Genomic DNA, 26,722 nt, shown 5'->3' on the forward strand with positions numbered 1-26,722 from the left:
CACAGTCCAACTTTTTTTTCTTATCACAATATTTAATATAATGTTATATCCCTAATAAAAACTTTTTATAAACTCAGAATTTATGAATATAGTGGTGCATGGGATGATGTATTTTTGTAGGCCAACTCAGAGGTTAACTCCACTCTGGTTCATTCTACGAAAAAAACAACTGGATTTTTTGTAGGGTTTTCTGGATTATTGCACAAAGTAAACTCTGTGGCAAACAAAAGTTGATAAAACTCACGTTTTGTTCAGTCAGATCTTCACAAACAAACACCATTTAAATGATTTTTGAAGTGTATTTGCAATCGCTATTAGTAAAAAGCTATAAACTAATACCATTCGTGTAACACACCGTCACAACAATTAAGTGACTAGTGCTGCTTTTTTAAAGACGTGTTAAAGCTTCAAAATTCACAAGTGGGGTATTTACTGACATTAACTGATTTACTGATTTTATTATTATAGAGCAAAATGTGAAAGTCTCCTAAGCTTCTGTTTACCATAGACCTTATTTCAGGCAAATAATGTAGACCTCATCCTAAAACTTCAAGATGAGGGAACTGTAAGTGCTAATATGCTAACCATTGACATACATTAGAAATGTACAGGATCAGAGCTCTTCAAAAGTGAAGCCAAAGCATCTTGATCACCCCTTGGTGTCTGGGAGCAGCACAAGACTTAAACCCTGCCTCACATTGTTAATAGATAGCACATGGGCCAAATTATAACGTCAACATAAATTTTTCCCAAAGAAGGTTTCTGTCATTTTAGGTAGTCTTTATCATGCTAATGTTTGTACAAGTGTTATCTTTTTTTTTTTTGGATCAGTTTGATTTTAATTAGTTTTTTGCTTATATAAAACCAGGGTGTTATGTCATGATTGACAGCTGAACTCTGCTCACTATTGAATCAGTCGGCTATGTGGGCGGGAACTGATACTGTGGCTCCAACGGTGGTCACTGCTGTGCAGACTCTGGCTTCAAATGATGTCACCAGCACAAGATGGCAGCACTCGGGAGAAGAGGTGTTGTCCATCTTTATTTACAGTCATCGATGCCAACTCCTTCCTGCAGCACTCTGTACTGACCTGCTTACAGTACGGCAATAGAACCCCTGTATTATTATTCTATCAAAGTGCCATTATTTATCTGTCAGCCTGTCTATCAATAAATGTATAAATGGAAATGTTTGTTAAGTTTTATATGCATATATTTAGATATATATAAATAAACTCATGCGTCTCATTTCTAATGCGTGTGTTCTATATATTTTATTGTTTCTTGAGCTACCAAAATGTAAACTTAAGGCATGAAAATGTGTGACTGACAAGACATTAAAGTGAAAAACAAAGCAAAACAAATAACAGAAACTGCTGAGCTGAAACACTGAGGCAAAAAACTGTAAAGAAATGTTAACATTCACCCACACAGTACACTGTATTGTAAGAGGAAGTGACTTCAGGCTTGAGTGGAGTAATTTGAGCTCATGAAACAGTTCCTTAGCAAAAAATAATAATTTTTCTGGGAGCAGTGTGATAAATCACACAACACAGATCTCATTGGTTTAAAAATATTGTGCTTCAAGGTGTTTGGGGAAGTGATCTTAGCTACATTTTACAAGGTGTACTCATTTCTGAAAAACAGCAGCAAATTGCAGTGAGTGTTAAGGGCCTGACAGTTTTGATTGATTGTTGTGCAGACACTGTGTTGATTGTTGCCTGTTGTGCCGTTCCTGTGGCTCCCAGCAGCCACTGCTTTCATCTCACCCCGGCTAAAGTCTTCCAACCAGTGATGAGTAATTACTAAGTTCATTAGCCACGCTAGTGGCCTAGAGATTTATTAAAACAAGATTTGTCATCAGATCTCCTCACTGCTTTTGAATACCCTGACTACATCTGGCATTAAATTAGGCAGTGATTACCTTCTTTATGTCATATATATATATATATATTTTTTTTACAAGTAAAACAGCCAAGAAAAATGGTTTGTCCAGTGTCAGAGGTGATGCTTATGTTGCCAGGTTTCAGGGGAAAATCTAAGATAATGCTACATATTTGGACACATTTAGATTTGTAAAACAAACACAATTGCAATTAAAATCAAGTCAGCAAATAAACTACCATATAAATGCTTTCAAATCTGGTATTTAGGTTAATTGGTTTGTAAGTAGTCCCTGACCATAGGATGCATCTAAATGTACTGAGTCGGACTACTTAAGATCAATTTTTAATATGATAAAGACATTTAGTGTTTTAGGTAATTTCATCTCCTGTCTTAATGTAGATGAACTAATAAATAAAATATTTTTATTAACGATTAATCAGTTGACTTAAAAAATTATGTATATTTATTTATTTTACAATTAAGCATTTAATCTATGACAATTTTTTTTTTAAATGAAAAAAGCTCATTACAAGTTCTGAGATGCCAAAGGTGAAGTCTTCAAATGTCCAGTTTAGGGCTGCAGTGGTATATAGTGGTATCACAGCATACAGTCACCACTTTATACATTTGCTTATATATACTGCAGGGTTACAATTTTTTTGCATTTCCCTTAATTGATTGTTGAAAATCCCAAGAATAGATAAACTGGGTTAATCATTAACAAGAAATAAGACTCATTTTTTTCAGCTTTAATTGTTTTTCTCTTTTTTTTTTTCTTATTGTAAGTTTAAGTTTAACTTATTCAACAAATGCATCCACCAGACAAAACAATGTGAAATTAGATTACTGCCATATCTAGACAATTGATTAATTATCAATTAATAAATTTTTAATCTGTTAAATTATCCATTGATGATTAAGCGTTAACATGCCTACTATGGTATTGAATTCTACCACATTAGTGTTATTTTATTAGTTTGTTATTGTCTTTGAAATGTTGAAGTTTATATCGAGTGTCATGTCTGTCAGGACATGATACTTTGTTAAATAAAAAAAAAATCCTCTGGTTTCGTTCCTGAAAAATTCTGGGAAAATCTCATAGAGAAACCCTACTTCTGTTTTATCCAGCAACAGTCTGAAAGTCAAAGACATCCATTTATAAATGATGTACAGGATTAAACCCTTGACTTTAAGAGGCTAGAATCTGTGCATATTGGATTTTTGGTTATATGGTTGTTAGAGAATCATTTTTGTAACAATCAGCTGACCAAAGAATCAGTTGTTCCAGCTCTAAGTCATAACAAAAACTCTTTCATGATGAGAATCTTTGTTCCATTTGCTCACATTTTTTCACCATCTACATCCTGCTGGACGAAACTGAAGATCTGTGTGACTTTATAGCATTTCTGAGAAAAACACAATTTAAAACTACTGACAGACACTGAATTTGATGTCATGATATTTGTTTATATATAAAAAATATTATAGAGAAACAATTCATTTTAACAATACCATTCAATTTGATACCAGTCCAAGTTTCTTTTTCCCATCAGGATCGAGGGTGGGTGGGGGGGGGATCCAGAATCCCACCATCAGCAAAGCAAATAACACCTCAGTAAAGACAAAATTACACAAACCATCCCTCAACACAAGACCTTTCCTCTTTTGCTGGTGTGAAGTGAAAGAGCCACGAGCTATCTTGTGCAATGTCCAAGTAATTTTTCTTTAATAGGAAAATTGTTACTTATTGATCTGCACTTTGTAAAGCCTTCCAGCAATGCTCCAATCACCACAGCTGTCAAAACCACGGAAACACACTCTGTTCCTTTGCGATTTGATGGCACACTGATTCCCATTACTGGCACATTTCCAATGTTAATTACCTTCAACATAACATCATCTCCCTCAAAAGAGTCTCGTGCAGGCCACTCGTGTCCCACCAGAGGACAGCGGGAGGTAAGAGTGATAGGGCGAGCGTGGAGATATCGTGCTTTGCCTGTCTAGAGCTCGTGTTGAATCTGTGCACCACTGAGTCTGGCCATTAGGCAGCATGATGGGCTTTTCTTTTCCAGACCATTTCCCATGGTCAAAATAGCATAAAAACACCATTTTGGTTCAATAGCAAAGACTTCAACTGAATAATCACAAGGGTGAAACTGTAACTATTACAGAGGCACCTCTGGGATAACCATACATAACAGGGGTGTCAAAAACACTGTAGGTTTTCTGGAGGGCAAAGTGTTTAAAGTGTATGCTGTTGGCTCTTGCTCCAACATCTGCTTTTAATTACTCAATTAGCGCAATCATTTAGTCTCCTTGACATTCATCCAAATGGCAAATCATAGCCGGAAGTTGTTCTGTTTAAACAGAGCGTTAAGAGGAGTCATGAAAAATGCATACACGATAATGTATATGGATACTTAACTAATTGAACCAATTAAAGGGAGGGAACTGGTTTGAGTGAGAACAGCGGCGGCGGCGCCCTCCGGGAAGAAGCTTTGACACTTCTGATCTACAGCCTCCCCTCTCCCTATTCACAGACCTGGGCCTGAGGTCATATTTCAGCAGACAAAAGGGTTTTGACTTCAGTCATACAGCAACAATGAACCAAGAAATTTAAAAGCCATGCAGATTGAAGGCTGAACAGAGCATCAGACAAGCCATTATAGCACAAAGTAATAGCACATCCAGGGCGTTAAGAAAATGGTATTTAGAGTACTGAGTCTGTGCTCAGAAACTGGAGAAAAAGATTTGAAGGATTTGTTTATGCATAAACAAATTGCTACCACTGTAGTGAGATCTCATGCACATTAAAGTATAATCCTTCCTTTGTTTGTACTTTCAGGACTTTTGTTCGTGCTGTAAGTATTGAAGATGTAACGATACCAAAAACTAAAGGAATGATAACATCACAATAAAAAGTCCATGATAAGACGTTTATCGCAGCATTTAAAAACAACGAACACTGATGGCTTGAAAAAATGTCCTTTATTAAACAATAAGTCTGATGTGTACCACATTTTTTGTCTGGGTAATTTTTTCCCCTTTTAATTTAAAATTCTTCTGTTTTTCTACTTTTATGAAATAAAATAAAAGTAGCTGGCCATGACATAAGCACGTGCAAAAAATTGGAATGAACTGTCTCTGGCAAGCAATGCTTGAATTATTAACACTTTAGAAATGAGGGTATGTTAATTAACATTAGTTAATGCAGCAATAAGCATTAATTAACTAATGTTTACAGTAATGACTTAATGATGTGTTCGTGCTAACTACTGTCATTTTATCATTTAAATATTACTTAATAATATTACAGTTATGAAGAACTTACATAATACATGTTTTCAACTTTACAATAATGGTCATAAAGAGCATTAATAAATGGTTAATATTGGTTACGTAATGCTACAATACAAGTTTTTAGCTTTACAATAATGTAATGACCAATAACGGGCAATTAATGCTTATATAATATGCACAAAAATGTATAGGTTAGGTGTAAGTTAGGGAACAATTACATTAGGATTACCAAAAATAAATAATACGATGGAGGGTGGACAAGTATGGACAAGTGGACAATCATTAACCTTCACTAAACATTTGTAAAAAAAAAAAAAAAAAAAAAAGTTTAGTGACAGTTAGTACAGTTAATACCTTAATTAACCTGTAGCCCCTTAATAAATGTTAACAACAGACATTTGTTAACAGTTACTTAATGCTTATTACTGTACTAACTAATGTTAATAGCATTTTTATATACTGTTGAATAATGCTTAAATTAATACCATAGATATATAGACATGAGCATGATTAGTAAATGATTAGTTACATGTTAGATAACTGTTAGTTAACTGCTGGTCTATGCTTCTTACTGCAGTCACTAATGTTAATTAATGTACCCTCACTGTAAAGTGTTACTTCAATCAGGTATTCACAGTTGCAAAACAAAAACAATGCAGCAGTCAGTAGCTGTCATTTTATAAAATAAAATAAACAAATTAACAATATCACAGTCTGTCACAGTCTGATACAGTATTGAGACATCTGATAAGAACTGTGGTGAGACTCCTCTCTTGGATGTGAATATATGTATATTTCAGTGCAGACATACCAACAGATCAACCTGAGGGTTAAATGAATATATGCTCGGTTTATGCTAGCTTACCCCCTCCCAAAGTTAAACCAATGCAATCCCCCCCACCACAAAAAAAAAAGAGTGATTGTACCCCTGCGGTGGTGATTTCCTGCATGCTATGGATGCATAAATAAACATAGGCATAAATACACAGAGGACACTGACTGGGACTCGCTGGCCAAGTGGGGCAGCTGTTATTAAAAGGGCTATTTATCACTGTCACCCCTCTCAGGTTCCATCCCTCTCTGCCCTCCAGCGATGTCACTAGGCCGCACAGGAACAATGTGGCTCATCCAACCAAACCTACCCCCTCGATCATATATACACAAACACATGCAAACACACACACACACACGCTTATGGTCACAGCGACAAATACACAAAATAAACATGTATAGCTTTGTCTGCTAGCATATATGTTGTATGCATAGACCGGAATCGACTTCTCGTTTGATGACTTGGCTGAAACAAACACAAAAACAAGAACCTCGCCGCTTTCGATTTCCGTCAAATATCTACAACACAGCTACACACTGCACACACCGTTCATTTTCCGCTCTGTTACTTTATTGATTGTGGCCACAATTATCCACTTTTCTGAAGCACTGCATTAAGTGAATTCCCCCTTTGTTGGACAATAAGTACAGAAGGTTGGCTAAGTCATGCTATTCCTCAGCCTAAGGGGACAGTCTACTTCTCCTGCACCCTCATCATCATTAGCAAGCCCAGATAAAAACACACCTCAATTAGTCCACCTCTGCTGGGGGAGCCACATCAAGTAAAGCAGACGCTTCCAACTGACCCATGCCATAACTTCACTTACAGCAGCGAACACCGTGTCCACGCTGAGGGCCAAAGATATCGAACAATCACGCATTGCTTAAAAGGTGTCAGCATTAAAAGGGAGCTTTTAATTAAATTAAATCCCTAAATTGTCAGTCTGTGTCTTGCAGTAAAAGAAAACAGAATATGTACACAAAAGGCCCTCAGGACAGTACGTACAATGCACAATCAGCATGTTATACAGTAGATATACAGTCAGCGAGGCTCAAGAACTCTGAAAGAATCTCCACCTACTAGAGTTTTACTTTCTTTTTTTTTAAAGGACCAGTGTGTAGTATTTTGTGGCATCTAGCAGGGAGCTTGCAGATTGTAAACACCTCGTCTAACCCTACACTGTGAGAAATTGTAGAATTTTCTTACTATTTTTAATTCATAAATGACTGAAATGAGCAATCACTTAGTTGCAGACCGGGCTTGGCAACATGGCCTATAAATAATATTTCAATATTGTTAGGCTGTTCTGCAAAGTACAACATATATCTTGATATACACATTTTCTCTAGAATGACATGCTGTAAAATTCTAGTGCACACATATGACGATCTCAGTGATTCTCTTGCATTGCTGTAAATAACCCTAACCATCTGATAGTATACAACAGATTATTATATATATTAGCCAACTAATTGATTAATCATTCCAGCTCTGCATTATATCGTTTATCTGGGATTTCTTGTCTACACCCGCTGAGCGCCAACCAGCTTTTTAATTCAGAACTCCCTCCTTTTCTTTCATCTAAGCACTGGTGGTCTTCACCACCTATAAACCTCTCACACTCAGCAATCCACTCACGATTAATGAAGTGCTTACTTAACCAATTTAAACCCTTAATTCCTATTAATTCAACATAATAGCCACCCTCTCTGCCAGAATTAACAGCACTCTAGCAGAAACTTACAAGTCTCTGCAGGCCAGAAAGAGTCAACCCAGCAAATTCTCCATATTCTTTGATAAATATGTAACAGTATGTATATCACTGTTAAAATGCATAACCCTCGTGTAAGACCCCTATCAAGTCTGCTTTACACCTGTATTACATTTCTCCCTCAATCAGCAGCTTTTCTCAGACACCGGCCTCCCACGAGGAGCAGAAACCATTACAAGGGACTGCAGCTCATTTGCAGAAAGATTGGAGATCACGCTGCATCAAAAAGTATGTGAAGCATTTCTCAGAACAAAATTGATTTATTCCATTTCTATGTTTGTATGCAGCATCAGTATCAGTGTATTTAATGTAAATCCCCAGTCTGGCATTGAGTTGCTGTGTAGGTTGCTGCTTATTGTGCAAGTAAGGAGCAAGCAGGGCAATCAAATAACACGAGGGGCCTGTTCCTGGTGCAAAATTAAGGTACATGCAGTATTTTTTATATAAGATATTTTGCCTTGAACTGAATGATAAAACATATATGCAATGTAACAAATTATATCAATCAAGTAAAACCATGCATTATGCCCTTTTTCAGATCCATTGATGCCGCTTGTTTAAGCTACAAAGACATTAGGCTGCTCGCTTGTGAAATAAAAGGCATAAGCAAATAAATAAATATTTCTGAATATTTCAATTTTGACTTAGGAAAAACAGATCAAGCAGAGCCCGTGGCTAGAGGAGCCTGACTGCATGCTGGTGGGGGGTAAAAGACAGCCTGGGGGGTGTGGAGGGCGTCTGTTTTTTAATGAGCTGAAACTTTAAATACTGCATAATATATAATAAAAATGGATAGTTCATTTAACTCTCTGGATAAGTCGTGGAAAAACTATTAAAATCCATTACTCTCTTAATGTCAACAGAGTAAGCATTAAGTATGAATGAAGTGAACATGATACCACATCATCGAGAAAAAGAAAGAAAAACAAAACGATAATCAACTCAAACTGAAAGAAAAATAGGATTTGGGTGTAAAGTTAAGCGCATAAGCTTAAGGGCATGAACTAAATACAATAAAAGCAATGAATATGATATATTAAACTATATAAATTTAGATCCACTCTAAGAATACAAAATTAGCATGTTTATCATAAAGTAGAATATAAGGAGTCTTTAGAAAATTGTCCAGAGGGAGTGGTCTGGAAAAGGCAGAATAGATGACTGACAGACATTTCAGCCACCCACTGACAGTAACTTTGGCAACACTGATTGGCACAGCAGGAATAGAGTTTCCCTTCCCCCTACACAGACACACACACACACACACACACACACACACACACACACACACACACACACACACACACGTATACATACACACATAAACAACACATCATAAAGATAAAGAAGGAAGAGGGATGTAAAGAAAAGAATTATTGTGCCCCTTGTCATCCCCTGGGTGAAGAAATACACCATAATTGATTTTTAATGGCTTCAGCACGCTGCCCCCCCCCCCCCTCCAAAGAGAAAGAAAAAGTGATTCAAGTTAAGAGGTCAGCAATTATTTGAAATGATAAGATTGTGGAATTGTTTGCTTAATACTGTATGTCAGAAAACAGGGTCAATAATAAGGTTTTTCTTTGGAGTAAATCATACAAGTCTCCATGAGCTAAAGACCTTTATGCTCTTTTTGAGGAAACTGAATTACGCAATATGTACATTAATTATTATGCAGCATCCAAGGAAAGACTTGCTAGATTTTATGATGTAAAGGTATTTTGTTAAAGCAAAAATTCTGAGTGTATATTCAAATCAAGCCCCCTTATGGCACTGAATCTTATGTTATTGCAAATTTAGCATGAAGTCAGAGTCAAAAACATCCAGGAGGACAACAGATTGTGTGAATTATGTGAATTAAGTGAAGCTGAGAACGAATCACATTTTCTTTTATATTGTCCTTATTATGATGAGCACTGTAAAAAAGAATCATGCAGGAATTTAGAGGAATATTTTCACATTAACTTAACGTAAATATACAAATCTTACTTGTTCAAGTGAGGTAAACCAAAAATATGTAGTATTTATGATCAGAAAACTTCAGAACTTATAAACAACCTCTTCTAACTTGAATTCTTTTGACTTGAAATTACGACTAATGATGACTCATTAAATTAAGTTGATGAAGAAACGTGTCAGACTTCCCAGTGTGCTTTGTTTGTTAAAACTCTCCTGAGACACTTCGTTTTTATAGTTTGAACAAAACATATTATGCTTTAGCATTTTATATATGGGTAAAATGGGTAAATGAGTATTGAATTCAGTTTCCCTTCCACTTAAAATTTAGTAAATTCAAGCAGCAGGAGCAGTTTCACATGTTGGAACAAAGAAGCTCCAACAGGAGCAGCTGAAGCGGCGAGTGAGGTGTGTTTAGTGAAGAATTGATTCTAAACTGAGAAAATTAAAAAGAAAATCAAATTTGTTTTTAATGTTCGTCAGTCTGATTGAGAATTATTGTTTCATCTTAAGTTTATTAACATTTTTAATACTAAGTTTATTTGATGAGAAAAGTTGCAAATTTGTTTTGACTCATGCCATAATTACCTTAACTTGTCTTTTCAAATCAATCAATCAAATATTAAGTACGGAAACATCTTTTAACATGAGCAAAACTACATTTCTGATTGTTAAACTCACTTAAGTGTTACTTACTCTGATCAAAGTGTGCATATGTCTGCAACATGAGGCACCTCTAGTTGAAAAGTAATGAGCTTTGTGTTTCAGTTGTCACATTATAATTCAAGGAGTGCCATTTCACAGTGAATACTGTGACGATGTTGGCTGACACCTCTGCATTAAGATGTAATTCCAGTGTGATCCTTAAAGTGATCTGAGTGATGGCTCCGGTCCCCCTGCTGCTCGTGGAGCAAACACAGACACGGTGCTGGTGGCCGATCCAGAGGCTTAATAATGATAACCTCACCAGAGTTAGCTGCAGGGGTTGTTCACACAATAATTGTTTCTGCCAAGCCATATATCTATATGACAGAGAAAAAGCTGTTGTGACTTTCCTGCTAAATAATTGATTTAAGAATTGCCCGTATCAACTATTTCAAGGAAATGAACATGGTTTGTGTTTTTTTTTTTTTTTTTTTTGGCACTCAAGAAACTAAGAACTTATTAGCTAATTAGAAGATAATTACAAGTCTCTGCAAGTTGATTAGCAATTTCACTGTTGAACATTAACAATTTACAGCAACACCACACTCAATTTTAGCACTTGTTTTGCTTTACTTACCTAAATTCTAAACAGCACAAGTATTTAAAGATTTCACCTTGACAAAACTTATTACCAGCTTCAGCATGCAATTAAACTTGCCAAACAGGCATTCATTCTTTGTTCATTACCACATTAGATGTGTGCTGGGTAATTTAAACACTTCAATACAGGACAAGACTACCACGGCTATTAAAAGGCATCAATCGTGCTGCAAATGCTGATATATTTTGTTAATTTACAGCATCTCATTTGCAGCCCAGGGGCCGTATTACAGAACTAAGGCAGGATTTTTCCAATTTGGTATTACAGAAGCAAATCCTAACTAACTTTAGGAATCCTATCTGATCCGAGGGAAACCCTAAATACTCAATCCAACATCGCTTATCAACTTTCATGTCTGTTACTTATTACATTAGCTACTGGAAAAGTGGTGTTTAGGACAGCTTACAGTTATCCTATAATTAGGAATTTCTTTAAGATTTTGGGAAGTGCGGATGATTGCATGATAAAGATTTCTATTTTAAAGGATAAATCTGTAATATATTTACTGTAAATCATAAAAAAAAGGGCAGTCATCAGAGGTAAAGGAAGCATGTTAAGTTGAAATACTCGCTTCTCTGACAACAACACTGTTGTCCCCCTTTGAGATTTCTATTCTGAGCATCAATAAAAATAATAATGTTTTTTGTATGCCTGTTTCATGTTAATTAGAGTTCAAATTAATGCTGAATGTTCACCGCATGAGTGAGGCCTGTGTTCATATAACTTTTTCTTCTGAGCGCCAGTGAGGAGAGAGCGTCTAGAGAAAAGGTGCTGTGCTGGGCCAGTCTGAGCGTCTCGAATTGAAAATCTCTGAACTTTTCAGGTGCTGGAGTCGTCATGGGCACTTTTTTTTTTTTTTTTACAGGCAACCAATCATATATTAGATGGGGACTCATCACCCAGGTAACCAAGAAAATAGGGGAGAGTTTACTTCTGTGTGCACCAGAGAGCTGAGACTCAACTCATGTCTGTGCAGCAGCCAGAGGGAAAGACGTTTTTAAAAGTGTCTGTATTCATCTTTCGGTACTTTTGCAGCTTCCAAAGAGGTATTAGCTTTATTTTACTTTCATGTTCGCTGATAGGATTCCTGTTAAGTTTACTGCAGATGAAAACTGAACATTTCCTGATTTTGCTGCCTCGTAATGAAAGCTTTGAGATAAAACCCACGGGAACCTTGATTGTAAGGAATTTACGGTAATAGGAAATGGCATGTGGTTAAACAGCGTTTTACAGACACTTGACTGAAAATGAGCCCATATCAAGATACACCTTCATGCAGGTAGCTCAGATGCAGATCCCTGCAGTGCTGGGCTGACGAGCTGAGTCAAACTGAGGCTGCACAACTTCCGGTCTGTGCTCACAGTGAAGAAAAGTCAAACAAATAGATACAAAAAGCTACTAAAGACTGAAGGAGCTAGACTGTGCAACAATTATGCAGTCATAGTAGTTTTCAACATATTGTTGTCATAGAAACAAAACCCACATGCAGCATTTTTTGTAACAGCACAGATGCTTCATTGCAGGCTCTGCAGTGTCCTGCCAGTGTTTTTCTGCCATAAAAAAAGAAAAAAACACCTAATTTCAAAACATAGATCATATATTTAATAGGATTTCAAGCAACTTAATGTACAGTCTATGGCTCCAACTTGCTATTTGGACTGCTGTCCTCATTTTTGCACGTTTATTATTGCACCTTTAAGTTAGGACTGGAAAATTGTTCATATGCAATGGCTCTTCCTTAATCAGGTCCTAACCCTGATTAACACGGTTACTAAACAGTTAAGATAAGATCTGCAAGTTCGGAAGTTTCTGTAATATGGCCCCAGATACCCAAGACCTGCACTGGTGGTGACTGAAGGTTCCATGTGAAACGCTGAGCCTGTGGCCGAGCTGGACGGGGTGCCCTCCCCTGCAGTTTAGAGTGACTCAAAGGTGAAGCCCTGAAAATGAATACAGTGTACTCACATGCTCCACAGTTTAGATTTCACTGACTCGCATCATCCTGTAATAGCCGCACACAAAGCCGCAGTCAGTTTGCAACCCCATGCACATTGTGTCTGGCTGTACAGCGGTATCAATGCAGCTCACGGGTCAAAGGGTCAATGAGTAATTAAGACATGGTTGCCTGAGCATTCCCCATGCACACTTTCAGTCCTGATGAAAGGTCGGAGATGAAAGGAGGGGGATTTAAGTGCAGCCTGATACTATGGATCAGATTTCCATAAGTGTGTCTAAATGTTCCGTGTTCAAGGCAATTAGTATGATTAACAGATAGTGTGGTGTCATCACGCTGTTTAAGAGGGCTATGCACATGGATTCTGCACAGGTTACATTCACTGTAAAAGCAACAACAACAACAAAACCCTTCTTCTTGTAACTTTAAAAGGTTGAAGCAATTTTGTAATGAGTCAAAAGAACCAATTCATTTGTACATTAGAAAATATGTTTAAGATATTAAATTGAACCAAAAACTCTTAAGTCATACTGACGAACTTTACAAACGCATTTTACTCACTTTTACAGCTCCTCAGATTGAAGAGTCAGTGGCATTGTTAGTGTTACAGAAGAGTTACTGGCACAAAGACAATACATAAAACTGCTCCTAACCTTCATAGTGGTTCACAGTTGTTTCCATTATTGTGAAAACAAACGAGCATGACTTATATTAAAATAGATTAGAGACACAGCAAGTTTACATCATTAATGTGTTCTACAAAATATAAAAAGAAGGGTCTCTGGAGAGTTTTAACTGTGCATGCTGGGAGCTTGGCTAATATGCTAATCATGTGTCTTTAGAAACTTAATTTAATGAGTTGATTGAAATCACTACATTTATTCATTCATTCAGTCAAAATACTTAGTTGGAAGAACTCATGTTTATAGGTTCTGAAAATAAACAGATATTTTAAGTTTAATCAACTTGAACAAATAAAAGATATATATTTATGTCAACTTAATAAAAAAGGTTAGTTGATTATGTTTTTTTACAGTGTATCTTAAAATGTAACCATATTTATGACTGTATTCTTTAATTTGGTGGAAGGGTTGTGCAAATTACAGTACATCCAGGGACATTAAATATCTGTTTAATGTCTCATTCAGTAATTAGAGTGGTTGCTACAGCAAAGCAAAGCACTTTTTCTCTTTTATTTTGGGTGGGGGTGGGTAGTGAAGGTGCTCTGGAATAAGTGTTGGTAAGCCTGTACATAAATGCAGGCTCTTATACTATGCAGGACTTCCTAAAAAAAAAAAAAAACAATGTGTAGACAACAAAAAAAGTCCCCCTCAGTCATCACCAGGTTTGGGGAGTAGCAGATTACATGTAACGTGATTATATAATTTGGATACCAAAAAAGTTAACTGTATTTATATAAATATATTAGTTTTTGGTGACCCGGATGGTGTGTGGGTATAAACGTACACCTCAGAATAAATTAATGACAGTTAACTTGAGGTCTGAGTGTGAATAACATACTATCGGTTATCTTTCTGGTGAGTATACAAACAGCAACTGACAAATCCTGCATATTCTACCTTAACATTTTTATGTGAAATTCAATTATCTGGTTAAATGTTCTCGCAGAGGATGAGCAAGATTTACCAAACATGAAAAGGCCGTGCATCATGAACAGCAGCACGTAGACCCTGTATAGTTGCCTTCAAGTGCAAAGAAGGTCAAAAGGTGCATTGATTTACATGTACGACAAGAAATTATTCGTTCGCTTTCATTGTTGCTAAAAATGAAGAGGCCAAGGCCAGAAAATTGAGGTCGCTGATAAATGCTATTAGTAGGAGATGCTGAGGGGTGAAGAAATCAATATGGCAGTTTGTCAACCCGCCTCTCAGAGGGAGCAGGACTCTGCAGCAGAGGGTAAGTGTGCCCTGTCAGCAAAGCACATTACCAGAAATCAAAGGCCGGGGAGGGCCTGAAGGTAGGGATGCAGATGTCTCTATACAAAGGCCACACTTTGGTAATTAAAACCTATTTTATCAGACCTGTCTTGTCACTGGTTTTCCTCTAACACTATTGACTATCTGTTGCATGGAGAGTGATCACTAATTTACCTTTAAATAAATGAGCTGGAGTTATTTAAATTCCTGCATTTGTCACACAAAATGAAGCAGAAGACATGGTGGTATTAAATAAATGATGCCACTTGGTATCACGTACATGAATTATTAATAATTCTTAAGACTTGGGCATTGAAGGAAGAGTTGTCTGTCTCGTGTACCATCACATCTTTTCAAGAGTTCATCTTGAGAAGCTGGCTGACCCTTACGAACAACACGGGTATTGAGTGCATGTGGCATAAAAAAAAAAACATATAACAAAGAAGTTTTTTTTATTTATGAAGCAGCATAATGTTAGAAAATATACTGCATATATAGTGGGATTTTGAGAGAGACCCATGGGGAAGAGGCAGGTCAGGGTTAAGGAGCAATCAAAGAGCAGATGTATGCTTTGTGCTGTACTGTGTCCTTCACTGTCTAAGAGACTTGGTTGCACCAACAGAGATTAACATAATCTAAATTTTGTTCTAATCAGAGTAAAATTAGTAAATCCAGATTTAAAACTCACGCAAACTCTAACAACAAATTAACAACTAATCCCAGTTTAGTAATATAAACTGAAATTAAATGGAGTATAATCAATGAGATGCTTGCTTATCCGAGTCAGTAGAGAGGAAAGAAAACTGAATTTTTACTTCCTCTGTAATCCTTAATGTTGCATTGTTGCTGTAGTTAGCTAGAAATAAATAAATAAATAAAAAAAAGCATTGTATTGTTTGCTATCCTGATAAAAGGTTAGTTAATGTACTCATGATGGCTTGTTTAAAAGATTGGTTCAACCATGATTTAGCCTGGTTTAAAAATTTCAAATTTTATATATTTATCTTTATCTTTTATTTATATATTTATATCTGTTTCATTTATTTACCTGTTTATCATGCTTTGGTATATCTGTATGAAAGAAATGGTCAAAAACCATCAATCTGTTGCACTGTCATTCTGTATTCTTTAATATTTGTTCCAAAAATATACTTTTACAGTGTTTTTTACTTTGAAGACGTATGCACTGGAGGCTGACACAATGTTCACAGACACTGCTGTGAACACATCCAGGAAAAGGCGCAGTGTCAAATAGTCTATTCTTCGAGAAATCCTAAACTTTCCATTAAATTTTAATGGAAAGTTAGCTTTCCGAATAAACACCATCAGTATTGTATGTCAGTGTAATAACATGCATAACTGACTCCTCCATTGCAACTTTTAAATCTTAAATAATTAAACACAAATGAACCTGTGCAGTCACACAATAGGAGCACTAATGACACAAGACTACACTTTTGTCAATAGGTCCAGCAGAACATCACCTCGGGAGCTGTTATAAATACAGCAGCTTGGCAGTCAAGAGTTCAAAACAGTGTTTCTTCATGTTTCAGTACTGAGCGCCTTCATCTTCTTTGTAAGCGAAATAGACTGTGACCGGTCCAACACTTGTCTGCACTGTTTCTGCAGCTCCCACCACCATCCAGCAACCAATGCCATAGGCCAAACAAGGAATGCCTGCAATAAAAGGACACAGTGATTATGTGGTGGCTGCAGTGCTTAAAGGGACAGTTCACTCCAAAGTCAAAAATACATATATTTCCTTTTCCTGTAATGCTATTTATCCATCTAGATCGTTTAGTTGACGAATTCTGGAGATATCAGCTGTAGAGATGTCTGTCTAGATGACACTCATCTAGACAGTCTGTCTCTTTGCAAAAGTCAAGACCCTGTTATTCAAGACAATCCACAGACCCTGATGTGAGCAGTGTCATGAAGGAAAAATTTTCTTTTTGCTGAACTACCATACATGCCAACCCTGACGGTTTTCCTGGAAGACTCACTTTTTTTTGTTGTCGCTTTTATGCCAATACTGCCTTATTGTTTCCATGTTTTGTTTTTCCTTTTTCTGCCATGTGACGTGTCTGAGTACCTTTTAAAGTGCTATATAAATAAATATATTAATATTTTATTATTATTATTGTCCTCTCCCATTTTCCTCCTAGGGTTACAATTCTCCTATATTTATCCCATTTAATGATATTTTCTTTCCCTTTTTGTTATCACAACTTGTTTCTGGCTCAGTGCAGTGTGTATAAACCCCACGACTCTGAACTGTTTCCACCTGAATAACAATGTAGCTGCATCAGATGTTGTTTTGTTGCCTCGTCCTCCAGAGGTGGATGTTAGAAATAGTAGGAAAATAAAGAAATAGTCATGCAAATTCCAGACATCCTGGAAAGAAGAATTCAAATTTTTACATAATGTTTTAAAGGAAAGGGCTATGCATTTTGTAAAATCTCAAGCATGGGGGTCTGAATGAATGAGTGAACACTAATTAATATTACATTGTGACAGAAATTCACTCAAGTTCACACCAAAGGGACAAACTCTTCTTTAGTTTTTCCTGAATATTAAGAGCAAAATTCTAAATATTTAACATAAAAATGCTGTTGTGGCATACTTATTATTTAATTATTTTCATTCTTTAAAAGTTGTTCGACATATTACAAGTGTTGCTGAAGTTTTACCTCTTTGAGAATTCTTTAAATGCAGGAAACAAAGCCAAATTCTTCTGAAGGAGGACGCCAGACCCTTTGCTTGGGTTTCATAGTCCTCCCTGTGTTTGAGGTCTCAAAGTTGCCAAGTGTGTGAACTACACCCGCCAACTTTATCAGCATGCTAGCTCGCTCAGTGGTTCCAGCACTACAGCTCAGCAGAGGACACCATTAATGTTTACATCCTGTGCCGTCACATCCACAAGCCTCTCGTCTGTGAGTAGATGCACACTTCCTTCTGCACAGTGATCCAGTTGGCAGGTGTAGGTCAGTAGAATCAAAATAATTCCGACACATGAATCTGCTCACAACAAAGTCTGTGGATTATTTTGAGTAGCCGGGTCATGATTTTTGCAAAGAGACATTGCTGTTGAGTTGTTCACATGTATTATTTTGGCCTCTTGAGTATCAGAAGCTGAGTACCATTTACTTCCATCATATTTGAGACAAGCCAGACATCTCTCTGGCAGATATCTCTGAAATTCAACTCACACCAAAAATCCAAAAATTGAAAACTTAAGGAGTATAAAATACAGATATTTCTGTTCAAATGTAGAGGATTAAGTTAAAAATGGTTAGAAATATAAATATTCAAGTAAAGATACCTGAAAAATCTAAGTACATCTAAGTACAGTAAAAAGTTTATGTAATTAGTTACTTCACATTTTTGATAAATAAGCCCTGCAGGTAAGAGGACAAGAATGTTTTTTTGACTTTGGGGTGAAGTGTTCTTTTAAAATAAATATAATATTTATCTGTAAAATGTATGTACTGACCCAGATTAACAGCTTTCAACATGGTGAAAAACTTGTTCTCAAAGTCCAGGTTCTGTGGAGGAGCTTTGGTGCAGTGATATTTGATAAATGGGAAGCAGCCTGTCCTCAGTATGTGGTAGTTGGACCCCTGGACTCTCCAGTTAAAGTTGGACAGTCCAAACTGGTCATTGTGGACCGAGCTGTAGCGGACACAGTATGAGGTCCACGGCGGGAGTTTTCTCTGCTGCAGGTGGCAGGTCAACACCTCTGAGGCGGCTGGTCGCGGGCCTGACCTGCCCAGTGTGCTCGGAAACAAGGCGACCTTTAGAAAGATACTGTGGATCCTCCTGAAAAACTCCTTCATGACTTCAGCAAACAGCAGGATGATTCACCTGCTGCTGGTTATATTTTATCATCTGGACGACATTAAATTACTCACAGACAGAGCCCTGACTAGATGAAACGTACCGACAGTTTAAATCGGCTGACGTGCAACAGTAAAACATCATTTAAATAAGAGGAGACAGAAGGGCAGTATAGTTTACACCAGCAGCTAACGTTAGCAAACAAGACACTTCCTGTTTTTCTTTTGATAAACGGAAGTTATTCTGCTGAAGATGTTCCGCTACATGTCCGGATAGATATAGTGAACATGCACACATACACAGTTTGTCTCAACTGTCTAAGAAACCTGTGAAAATCGAGCCTCTTTGTAGACTTGTGTTGTAGTGTGTTTGCTCTGACCTGGTACCGCTGCTAAAGTCGTCCGGCTGGAAACACGGCGCTGCGTAGTTGTTCCTCTTCAACAGAATTACCTACTTCTTCTTCTTCTTATGGGTTTCCTGCACGCTGGACGCAGAATTAGCTACTACTACTCTGTATTTTATTTATATGTATGTATGGTTGTTACGGTTAACTACAATTACAAACTAAAAAACTTTAGAAAAAAAATAAACCAATCAGACACAACACTGTGAACTTAAAACACAAAATAATAATAAAAAAAAATGTATATATAAAGGAAAAGTCCTAGGTTTTAGCCCCTGTCAGTTAGGTCACATTTGTTAACACAACACGCATGAGGAGGCATTGGTGCATGTTTATTGAGACTGGGATGTCTACATGACTGTGAGTCATGCATTGACTACAATTTTTTAAATGACTCACAATCACTTAAGTATGTGTCACTGAAATGAAGGACATGTTGCTGAAAATATTAATCTTTTCTATGCCGTTGTTAGAGATTCTGCATTTTATGATGATCATATTTATAAAGATAAGTTTGACACCATAACCACTGCTGCAAATAAAACTTTTGAAACTTTGCCACCACTGACCCCATTTGGTAATAAATGTGTTTGTTAGGCTTCTGGCCACATGAGCACCACCAGCACGTCCTCCTTTAAGTACAAATTAGATCCACTCAGAGATGCTGCAGCATTAGCTGAATTATTTACAAAGTTCAGTGGTCTATTATAGATCAGCACCATGGACAGCAGACCACAAACCACCACAGTCTGTCAGTTGAACCAAACTGTCTTCATATCAGCCAGATTTACTACATGAAGCCAAAAAAACAAACATGTTGCGCTATGCACACACACATTTCATGAATTTGCAGATTAAATGATATACACACAGTATATATACGTACAAATATAGATTATTGTATATAGAAAATCTGTGTGGGTGACATATAAAAACATCTCTTCAAACCAATGAAAATATGTACATCTTCATCAATAAAATTAACTCATCTGAAAACAAATGACAGATTTCTTTTTCCCTGGCATTTACAATTGACAACTCTAGATAAAATAAAGAACACAGCTGTAAATGTTATACTATATGTGTATATTTATTATAAAATACTTCTTTAAAAATCTTGACTTTACTGGATAATTTGCTCTACTAGTTATATGTAAAGCATGGAATCACAAAACAAGAACAAGTCACAATAATGAAAAATTATGACCAGCCTGGCAAGTTAGCATGCCCTTCTGTACATTTTCAACAATACGACATTTCTGAAAACTTTATCTTTAATATTATACTATGTGACAAAGAAATAAATATTGTCAGCTTACAAATTTGACAGTCAAATTACAGCCAGTACCAGTCACTTCACATCAACCCACCAAAATAATGTTTGGCCTCAGGTTCATATTATGGAACATGTTACTAAACAATACCAATAAACTATACACTCACTATACTCATCTGTGTTGTACATCTGGACACAGTCAAAATACTATCAATCAATCAATTACTTTATCGAAAAAAATAGTCGTCAACTATTTTAATAATCAATAAATCATTTAAGTCATTTTTCAGCTGCTTAAATGTGAGGATTTGCTGCATTTCTTTGTCCTTTATGATCATAAATAAAGAGTCTTTGTGTTTTGGACTGTCATTTTGGGTTCTAAGAAAATGTGATGAGTTTTTTCTCACAATTTTTGGGATATTTTATCGACTGAACAATTAATAAATTAATCGTGAAAATAATCAACAGATTAATCGCTAATGAAAATAATAATAATTGGAGCTCTAACTTTATGTCTTTAATAGCTGTCATTATACAATATTTACTTCTATTCAAATAGTTAAAACAGATCACAAAACCATTTATTTTAAACATCCATGACAGATTCTGACAGTTTTTCAGGAGTTTATTTGGCCATCAGTGTTTGGTCAAGCCAGGTTTATCTGTGAAGCAGCTGTCTAACAGCAGGTTTATTCTCTAACGCTCGCAGTTTGTTCTGAGCCATCATCTGTAGCACATCCTCTATGTCCTTGACCAGCTCCTTCAACAGACAAAAGATAAAAGAAGTGAAATTAAACGACTACCCATTCAGCAGAAGCACACTAACTGACCAGGGCTTGGCTGAATATGCAAGTTTCATTACAGAGATGAGGAGAGATCGTTAAGTCATTAACATGGTACCTTAAAATTGGTTTCTCCGTGCATCTTAGAGGGTGATATTTCCTGATGAATGACTGACAGATTCCGAGCAAAGGTCACCAGAGCTCCCCGGAGATCTTCAGAGACTGCTCTATTAATGACACCCCAAACAAACGAGTTTACTAATGTTCCCCATGTCGCCAGCTAAGAAACAATCATCCCGTTCATCTGACGGTGGTGCTTAAATGAAACTTTCAGCAGACAACATCCTCAGTCTTCAGGGGGATGAGCACAGCTTGATTTAACTGTTACAGCACTGTGTAAGCTAAAGGATTTGGGTGATAAATATGTTAAATAACCCTCTGCTTAAGTTTGTACCAACATTTACAAAGCCAGAGGTGGCATCTTAATCCTCTGAAAGAATTGACTTTACTCTCAGTCAGGAGAAGTCTTTCATCCAACTAATCCTCTACTGTTACTGTTTGTGCTTGTCTATTAGAACAGAGAGAAGTGAAGCAAACTTAAATGTGCTCAGAGTTATTTCCCCTCGTGATGAACCCTAAATTTCTTCAATACTGGGTGTACATGAATTTTATGCAATAAAAACAACTTACATCATTCCAATCCTGCATCGCTCACTGGTGTCGTAAACAGCAAAAACAGTGCCTTGCTTCGTCTTAAATTTAAAAGTCAGAAACATACAGGTAAAAGCAGAGCTCCATTATCACATACTGCAGATTAAAAGAGTACTTGCCTGATTTAGCACTGCACTCCTATAACACCAACTTGATATACAGGTAAAAACTGATGCCAACATTAACCACAATGCAACTTGACTGAAAGTTTGGTTGGAGATTCAGAGGCATGTCTGTTGCTATGAACATGGTACTGGGAACATGCTAAGAAAGGAGCTTGTCCTTTTGTACTTGCATATTAAAAGCTCCAACACCTTTTCTGAAGTCAAATTCAGGCACTTTTCAAGAACTTTCATGGTGCATTTTCAAGGCTTTCCAGCACCTTGCAGCTGTGGTAAATTACATATTTCTATACATATGCACGCTCAAAATGTTAATATCAGATGTTAGTGTGCTGTAAACAACCAAAATTATGTTTTGTGACAGAATTCTACATGTGTGTGACAAATTCAAGGAAAGCACAACAAAGTTTCATGCTTCAAAATGTGTCACCCGCCTCTGAGTAGACTTGACATCCTATTAGAGTTAATCAGTTAATTGGATGGTAATCAATTATTAAATTAATCTCCAACTATTTTGATAATTTTTTAATCAGTTTGACAAACAAAGACATTTGACATCTGACAATGTCATCTTGGACTCTGGGAATCACTGGCTGACATTTTTTTTTTAACATTTTCTGACATTTTATAGACAAAACGACTAATCTATTAGTGGAGGAAATCATCAACAAACGTTGATGTGACAGGATTAATCAATCAATTAATCATTTTGAATCAAAATAATTTTTTAAGAAGGAAAAGTCCAAATTCTCTGATTTCTGATTTCAGCTTCTTATATTTGAATATTTTCTGGTTTCTTTACTAAATTAGGCTCTCTTCAACTTGTTTTATTTCTATATCTAAAAAGCAAACTAATTAGTTAGATAGCAATTTATCGTGAAAGTAATGCAATTACAAATACAGGCAGTTTCAATCCCTTAATCCAAAACCCAGGCACTTGGTACTATGGAGGGGTGTTTAACAATGAAAGAAAAAAAAAAAAACATGATCCCCCTCTACTTCACAATGACCCATCGCTACGGAACTTACATATTGTGCATAAGTAAGTTAAAATCAATCAACATTACGCTGCAAAAATGAACAAGATGTACAGTAAATTAAAGGCAAACAAGTGAATTTTGAGTCCTTACCTTCAGGTCAAATCCCATGCCATGAGCCTTGCATATCTTAAATAAGACATTATGGTATAACATGGAGAGGTTGGAGTGAAACAAGTGGCTCCCAATGACTGCGTAACGATTAACCACAGGATGCTGTAAAAAAAAAAAAAAAAAAGAAAGAAAACAAGAAAGAGAAAGTGTATGATTGTTGGCATCAGTCTTTCTATTCATCTAAAACAAGAATAAATCATTGTATGTTTTTTTAGATTTGGAATGAAAGCCTTATAGGTGTTGGTGTGTGTAAAATGGGTAGAGTAGAGATGGCTGAACCCCATACACATGTCCTTAGGGTCACTGTTGAGTTTGGGGAGTGTGTGTGATTAGTAAACATGATGAGTGTGGGGCACATGTGGTAAACTGTTGGGCCTTTCTTAATTAACTGCGGGGAGGAACAATTAATGTTTAGAAGACATGCCAAATACAAGATGAGCTTAATTGTATGGTGCCAATCAAAGAAACTACAGTTTTGGGACTGAAAATGTTTGCATTCGATTTGAGACAAAAGCACTACTGAATTCACAAAAGGACCACTCAACACGCGATACATACAACCATAATAGAGGGTGTGAGTGTCATAAGTAACACTAGAGAGGTTGATTACTTAAAAGTGGCAGGGCTCAAGAGGATAAAAATGTTTCTGGCTCTCAGGCGCCACTGGGAGACAAAAAGAGGAGGCCTAAGCCCCTGTGAGCTCAGGAGATAGCCCATAACTCGCTGTGATGGCTGCACGTTTGCAGTTGTCAAACACAGAGACCCTCACACAACAATAAAAGTGTCCAACAGGGATTTAATTGTGTTTGTAATATGCAGGCCCCTAATGATGGCCACTGCTAAAGCCATTAACCACTGCGGCGGCTCAACTGCTGCACTGAAGCACCACCAGGCCACCAACTAAATGAATGTTTGATAAAATAATACAAGTCGCAGATTAACAAGCGTAAACTCAGGCATACTGCTAATAAAAGGACGCTATTGTTTAAGGCCTGGCACCAGGTTGATGAGGTGTTCAAGCATGCATACACATGCATAATGAAAATGGTATGAATTATTAATGTGTTGATTATTTAGGCTCATCTATCAAAATGATAATGAATTCAGCACCTAAACACCAATTGAGCACAGTGCGTAATTACAGTATTTAGTTGTATTTAACAAAAATGAAGAGCAAAACATTGATCTATCTTTGTGATTACTGTAGTGGTGAAATAATATCCTCTTAAGTCTCAGCTCGCTTTAGAACTGGTGGTCTCTTTGTTGTTGAGGGGAAAAGAATAACAACATCATTTGAGGGAAAAAACACAATAAAAGCATGCAACTTCAAGTATAGCTTTATAATTTGACCTTCTCATGTTTACAGGGTTCCTACACATTTTCCATTTTTAAAATTCCATTCTTTGTCGGACTCAAATTTTCAGACATCTCGGTAGATTTTTCAGACCATATTTGACATTGAGCTTTCTTTTCATGTTTGGAATCCTTAGCAGGCCAGGGTTTATGGTTCAGTTCGGCCCAAAATCAAAAGTACATGTTATTCCTCTACCTGTAGTGCCATTTATACATTTATATTGTTTTAGTGTGAGTTATGGAGTTTTGGAGATGTCTGCTTTTTCTCCAGTGTAATGAGACTAAATGGCACTTGGCTTGTGGTGCTCAAAGAACCAAAAAAAAAAAAAACTTTGAACAATGTAGGAATAATTTTCTTCCTATTAGAAAGAAAGTATTTCCAGAAGGGCTAGCCCTCAGCAAACTTGCATTTAACATTTAATCCTATTTTCAGTCCAGTTTAGAACCAAATGCTTATGGCATTACTCATAAGGCTTTCACAACAATATGAAGAGCCATCTAAGGGTGGACCAAGGATATTTTGCCAGAGAAAAAATTTGGATGTAAAAGCTCAAATTTGGTGGCTCTGCACATTTTAATGCCACTATTCTATCATATACACTAATCTTAATTGTTTCATATTTAATGAGTTTGCCTGATCGTAAACACACAGTGAAATATTGTAAAGGAGAATTAGGCTTGTGTGTGTTTTATCCCACACAGTCTGGATAGCTATTAATATTTAAAACCACGCCTATTCCTGACCGATAAGAACTTTTGCAATTAAGAATCGTTAAATCATGGTTTGGGGCATCTGACATCAGTTTGCATAACTGGTCAATAGCAAAAATTACCAAAGCATCCTAGGACATACTGTACTGCAAAATTGCAGTGTGAGGCTGAGGCAGTGCCTACATTTCATTCATATGTTACTTTGATAACATCGTCAGCGCCGGCTGCCTGCCTGATCAGTTTATTTTGAAAAATTCAAAATTTTATATTTTAGAAAACAGAATTGGGAAAATAGTCTGGAAAGACAAATATTTTCCACACTCCCTTTTCTTTTTTTCCATATTTATCCAGACCTGGATATTATTAAAATCAAATTCCACACTTTTCCATTCTGTGCACTCTGTGCACTGTTATTATAAGCAAATATACAATAGGTACTTTGGCTGCAATCTGGTGTTCGCAGCATTTCTCCCTGACTGGCACTGGCACTTGTAAACAGCCTGCGCGGCAATTCAGTGTTCCTCCAGTCATCATCAGAAGCATCTGGGTCATGGCCAGCTGGTCACTGTATGTGAGGTCCAGATCAATAGCCCACACCTGCAAACAAGACACCATGAACTCTGTGTCACTGCAGAGAAAAACAGACACTATAAACTTGATAATTCCAATTTAATCACAAAAATGGAACATCAAAGTATTTCACCCAGCAATCCTTAGAAAGAGAAGGGTCAGTACCTTTTTAATCCTTACAATGTTATCCATGGTGAAAGGCAGAGGAGAGGAAAAACACGGTTAATGGTGTATGCTCGACAGATGTAGGTAATTCAGTCGTGGAGTGACACGTGCACAAAGTAGATCCTTTGCTGCGTATTTGGATTCAGTCTGCCCTGGGCTAGTTTGTTTGGCTCAGGTCTGATGAGAAGCTAAGTTCAGATATGTATGGTAAATGGCATCATTATAAGTATATTAAGGGGTCAGGTATGGTCGTAGCCTTCCACTTAAACAGGGCTAATTTTCCCAATAATAACCTAATAGCTATGCCCTCTCTTCAAAAGTGGCAAATAAATCACCAGTGAAGGAGTTGTTAATAACTAAGTGGCAGTCGGCTGCCTCCTTTCGCTGTTACTATTTGTCAAAGTAAACGTTCCTGCCAGTAGATGCAAATCGCTGCCTGTCTGAACCCCGCAGTCTCTGTAACCTGAGCACTTTATCTCCACTAACACACTTCTTACAGGCTATATTTTATTTTCATTAAATTCAAATATATTGTGAAACATAGGTCATAGTCTAGGGCTGCAAAAATTATTTTCATTGTCGATTAAAAAAATTAAAGAATAGAAAAAAATCCTTTTGTATTTTTCAAGGAGACATCCACCAATGTCCAATACCCAAATATATTCAATTAACAATTATGTAAGATGAAGAAAATCAGCACCT

At 36.6% G+C, this 26,722-nt stretch overlaps 2 protein-coding genes across 2 annotated transcripts in view; both read right to left on the minus strand.

Moving 5' to 3' along the window:
- Positions 1 to 16,045: 16,045 nt before the first annotated feature.
- Positions 16,046 to 19,177, minus strand: c13h15orf61 (chromosome 13 C15orf61 homolog). The gene is made up of 2 exons (XM_084734283.1): positions 18,433 to 19,177; positions 16,046 to 16,616 (listed from the first exon to the last, which is right to left on the minus strand). Exons 1-2 carry the CDS (start codon positions 18,773 to 18,775, stop codon positions 16,489 to 16,491), a joined length of 471 nt encoding a protein of 156 aa, XP_084590409.1. The 5' UTR covers positions 18,776 to 19,177; the 3' UTR covers positions 16,046 to 16,488.
- Positions 19,178 to 20,231: 1,054 nt separating this feature from the next.
- iqch (IQ motif containing H) overlaps positions 20,232 to 26,722 on the minus strand; it is a 29,268-nt gene continuing 22,777 nt past the window's right edge. Inside the window, exons 17-21 of the mRNA XM_084734730.1 lie at positions 25,724 to 25,882; positions 23,201 to 23,323; positions 21,928 to 21,989; positions 21,356 to 21,464; positions 20,232 to 21,215 (exon numbers count right to left, since the gene is read on the minus strand). Of these exons, the coding sequence (XP_084590856.1) occupies positions 21,114 to 21,215; positions 21,356 to 21,464; positions 21,928 to 21,989; positions 23,201 to 23,323; positions 25,724 to 25,882 (555 nt within the window). The 3' untranslated portion in view covers positions 20,232 to 21,113. The remainder of the gene's footprint in view (positions 21,216 to 21,355; positions 21,465 to 21,927; positions 21,990 to 23,200; positions 23,324 to 25,723; positions 25,883 to 26,722) is intronic.

Source organism: Lutjanus erythropterus, chromosome 13 (assembly GCF_056507025.1).
Source record: "Lutjanus erythropterus isolate fLutEry1 chromosome 13, fLutEry1.hap2, whole genome shotgun sequence".
NCBI classification, from domain to species: Eukaryota; Metazoa; Chordata; class Actinopteri; order Lutjaniformes; family Lutjanidae; genus Lutjanus; species Lutjanus erythropterus.

What these genes read in the sequence shown, in the direction of transcription:
- c13h15orf61 (XM_084734283.1), bottom strand. Translation starts at nt 18,775, where the DNA reads ATGAAGGAGTTTTTCAGGAGGATCCACAGTATCTTTCTAAAGGTCGCC. An exon ending in GTTGAAAGCTGTTAATCTGG is followed by an intron (nt 16,617 to 18,432) that starts GTCAGTACATAC and finishes CTTTTATTGCAG; the next exon opens with GCATTCCTTGTTTGGCCTAT.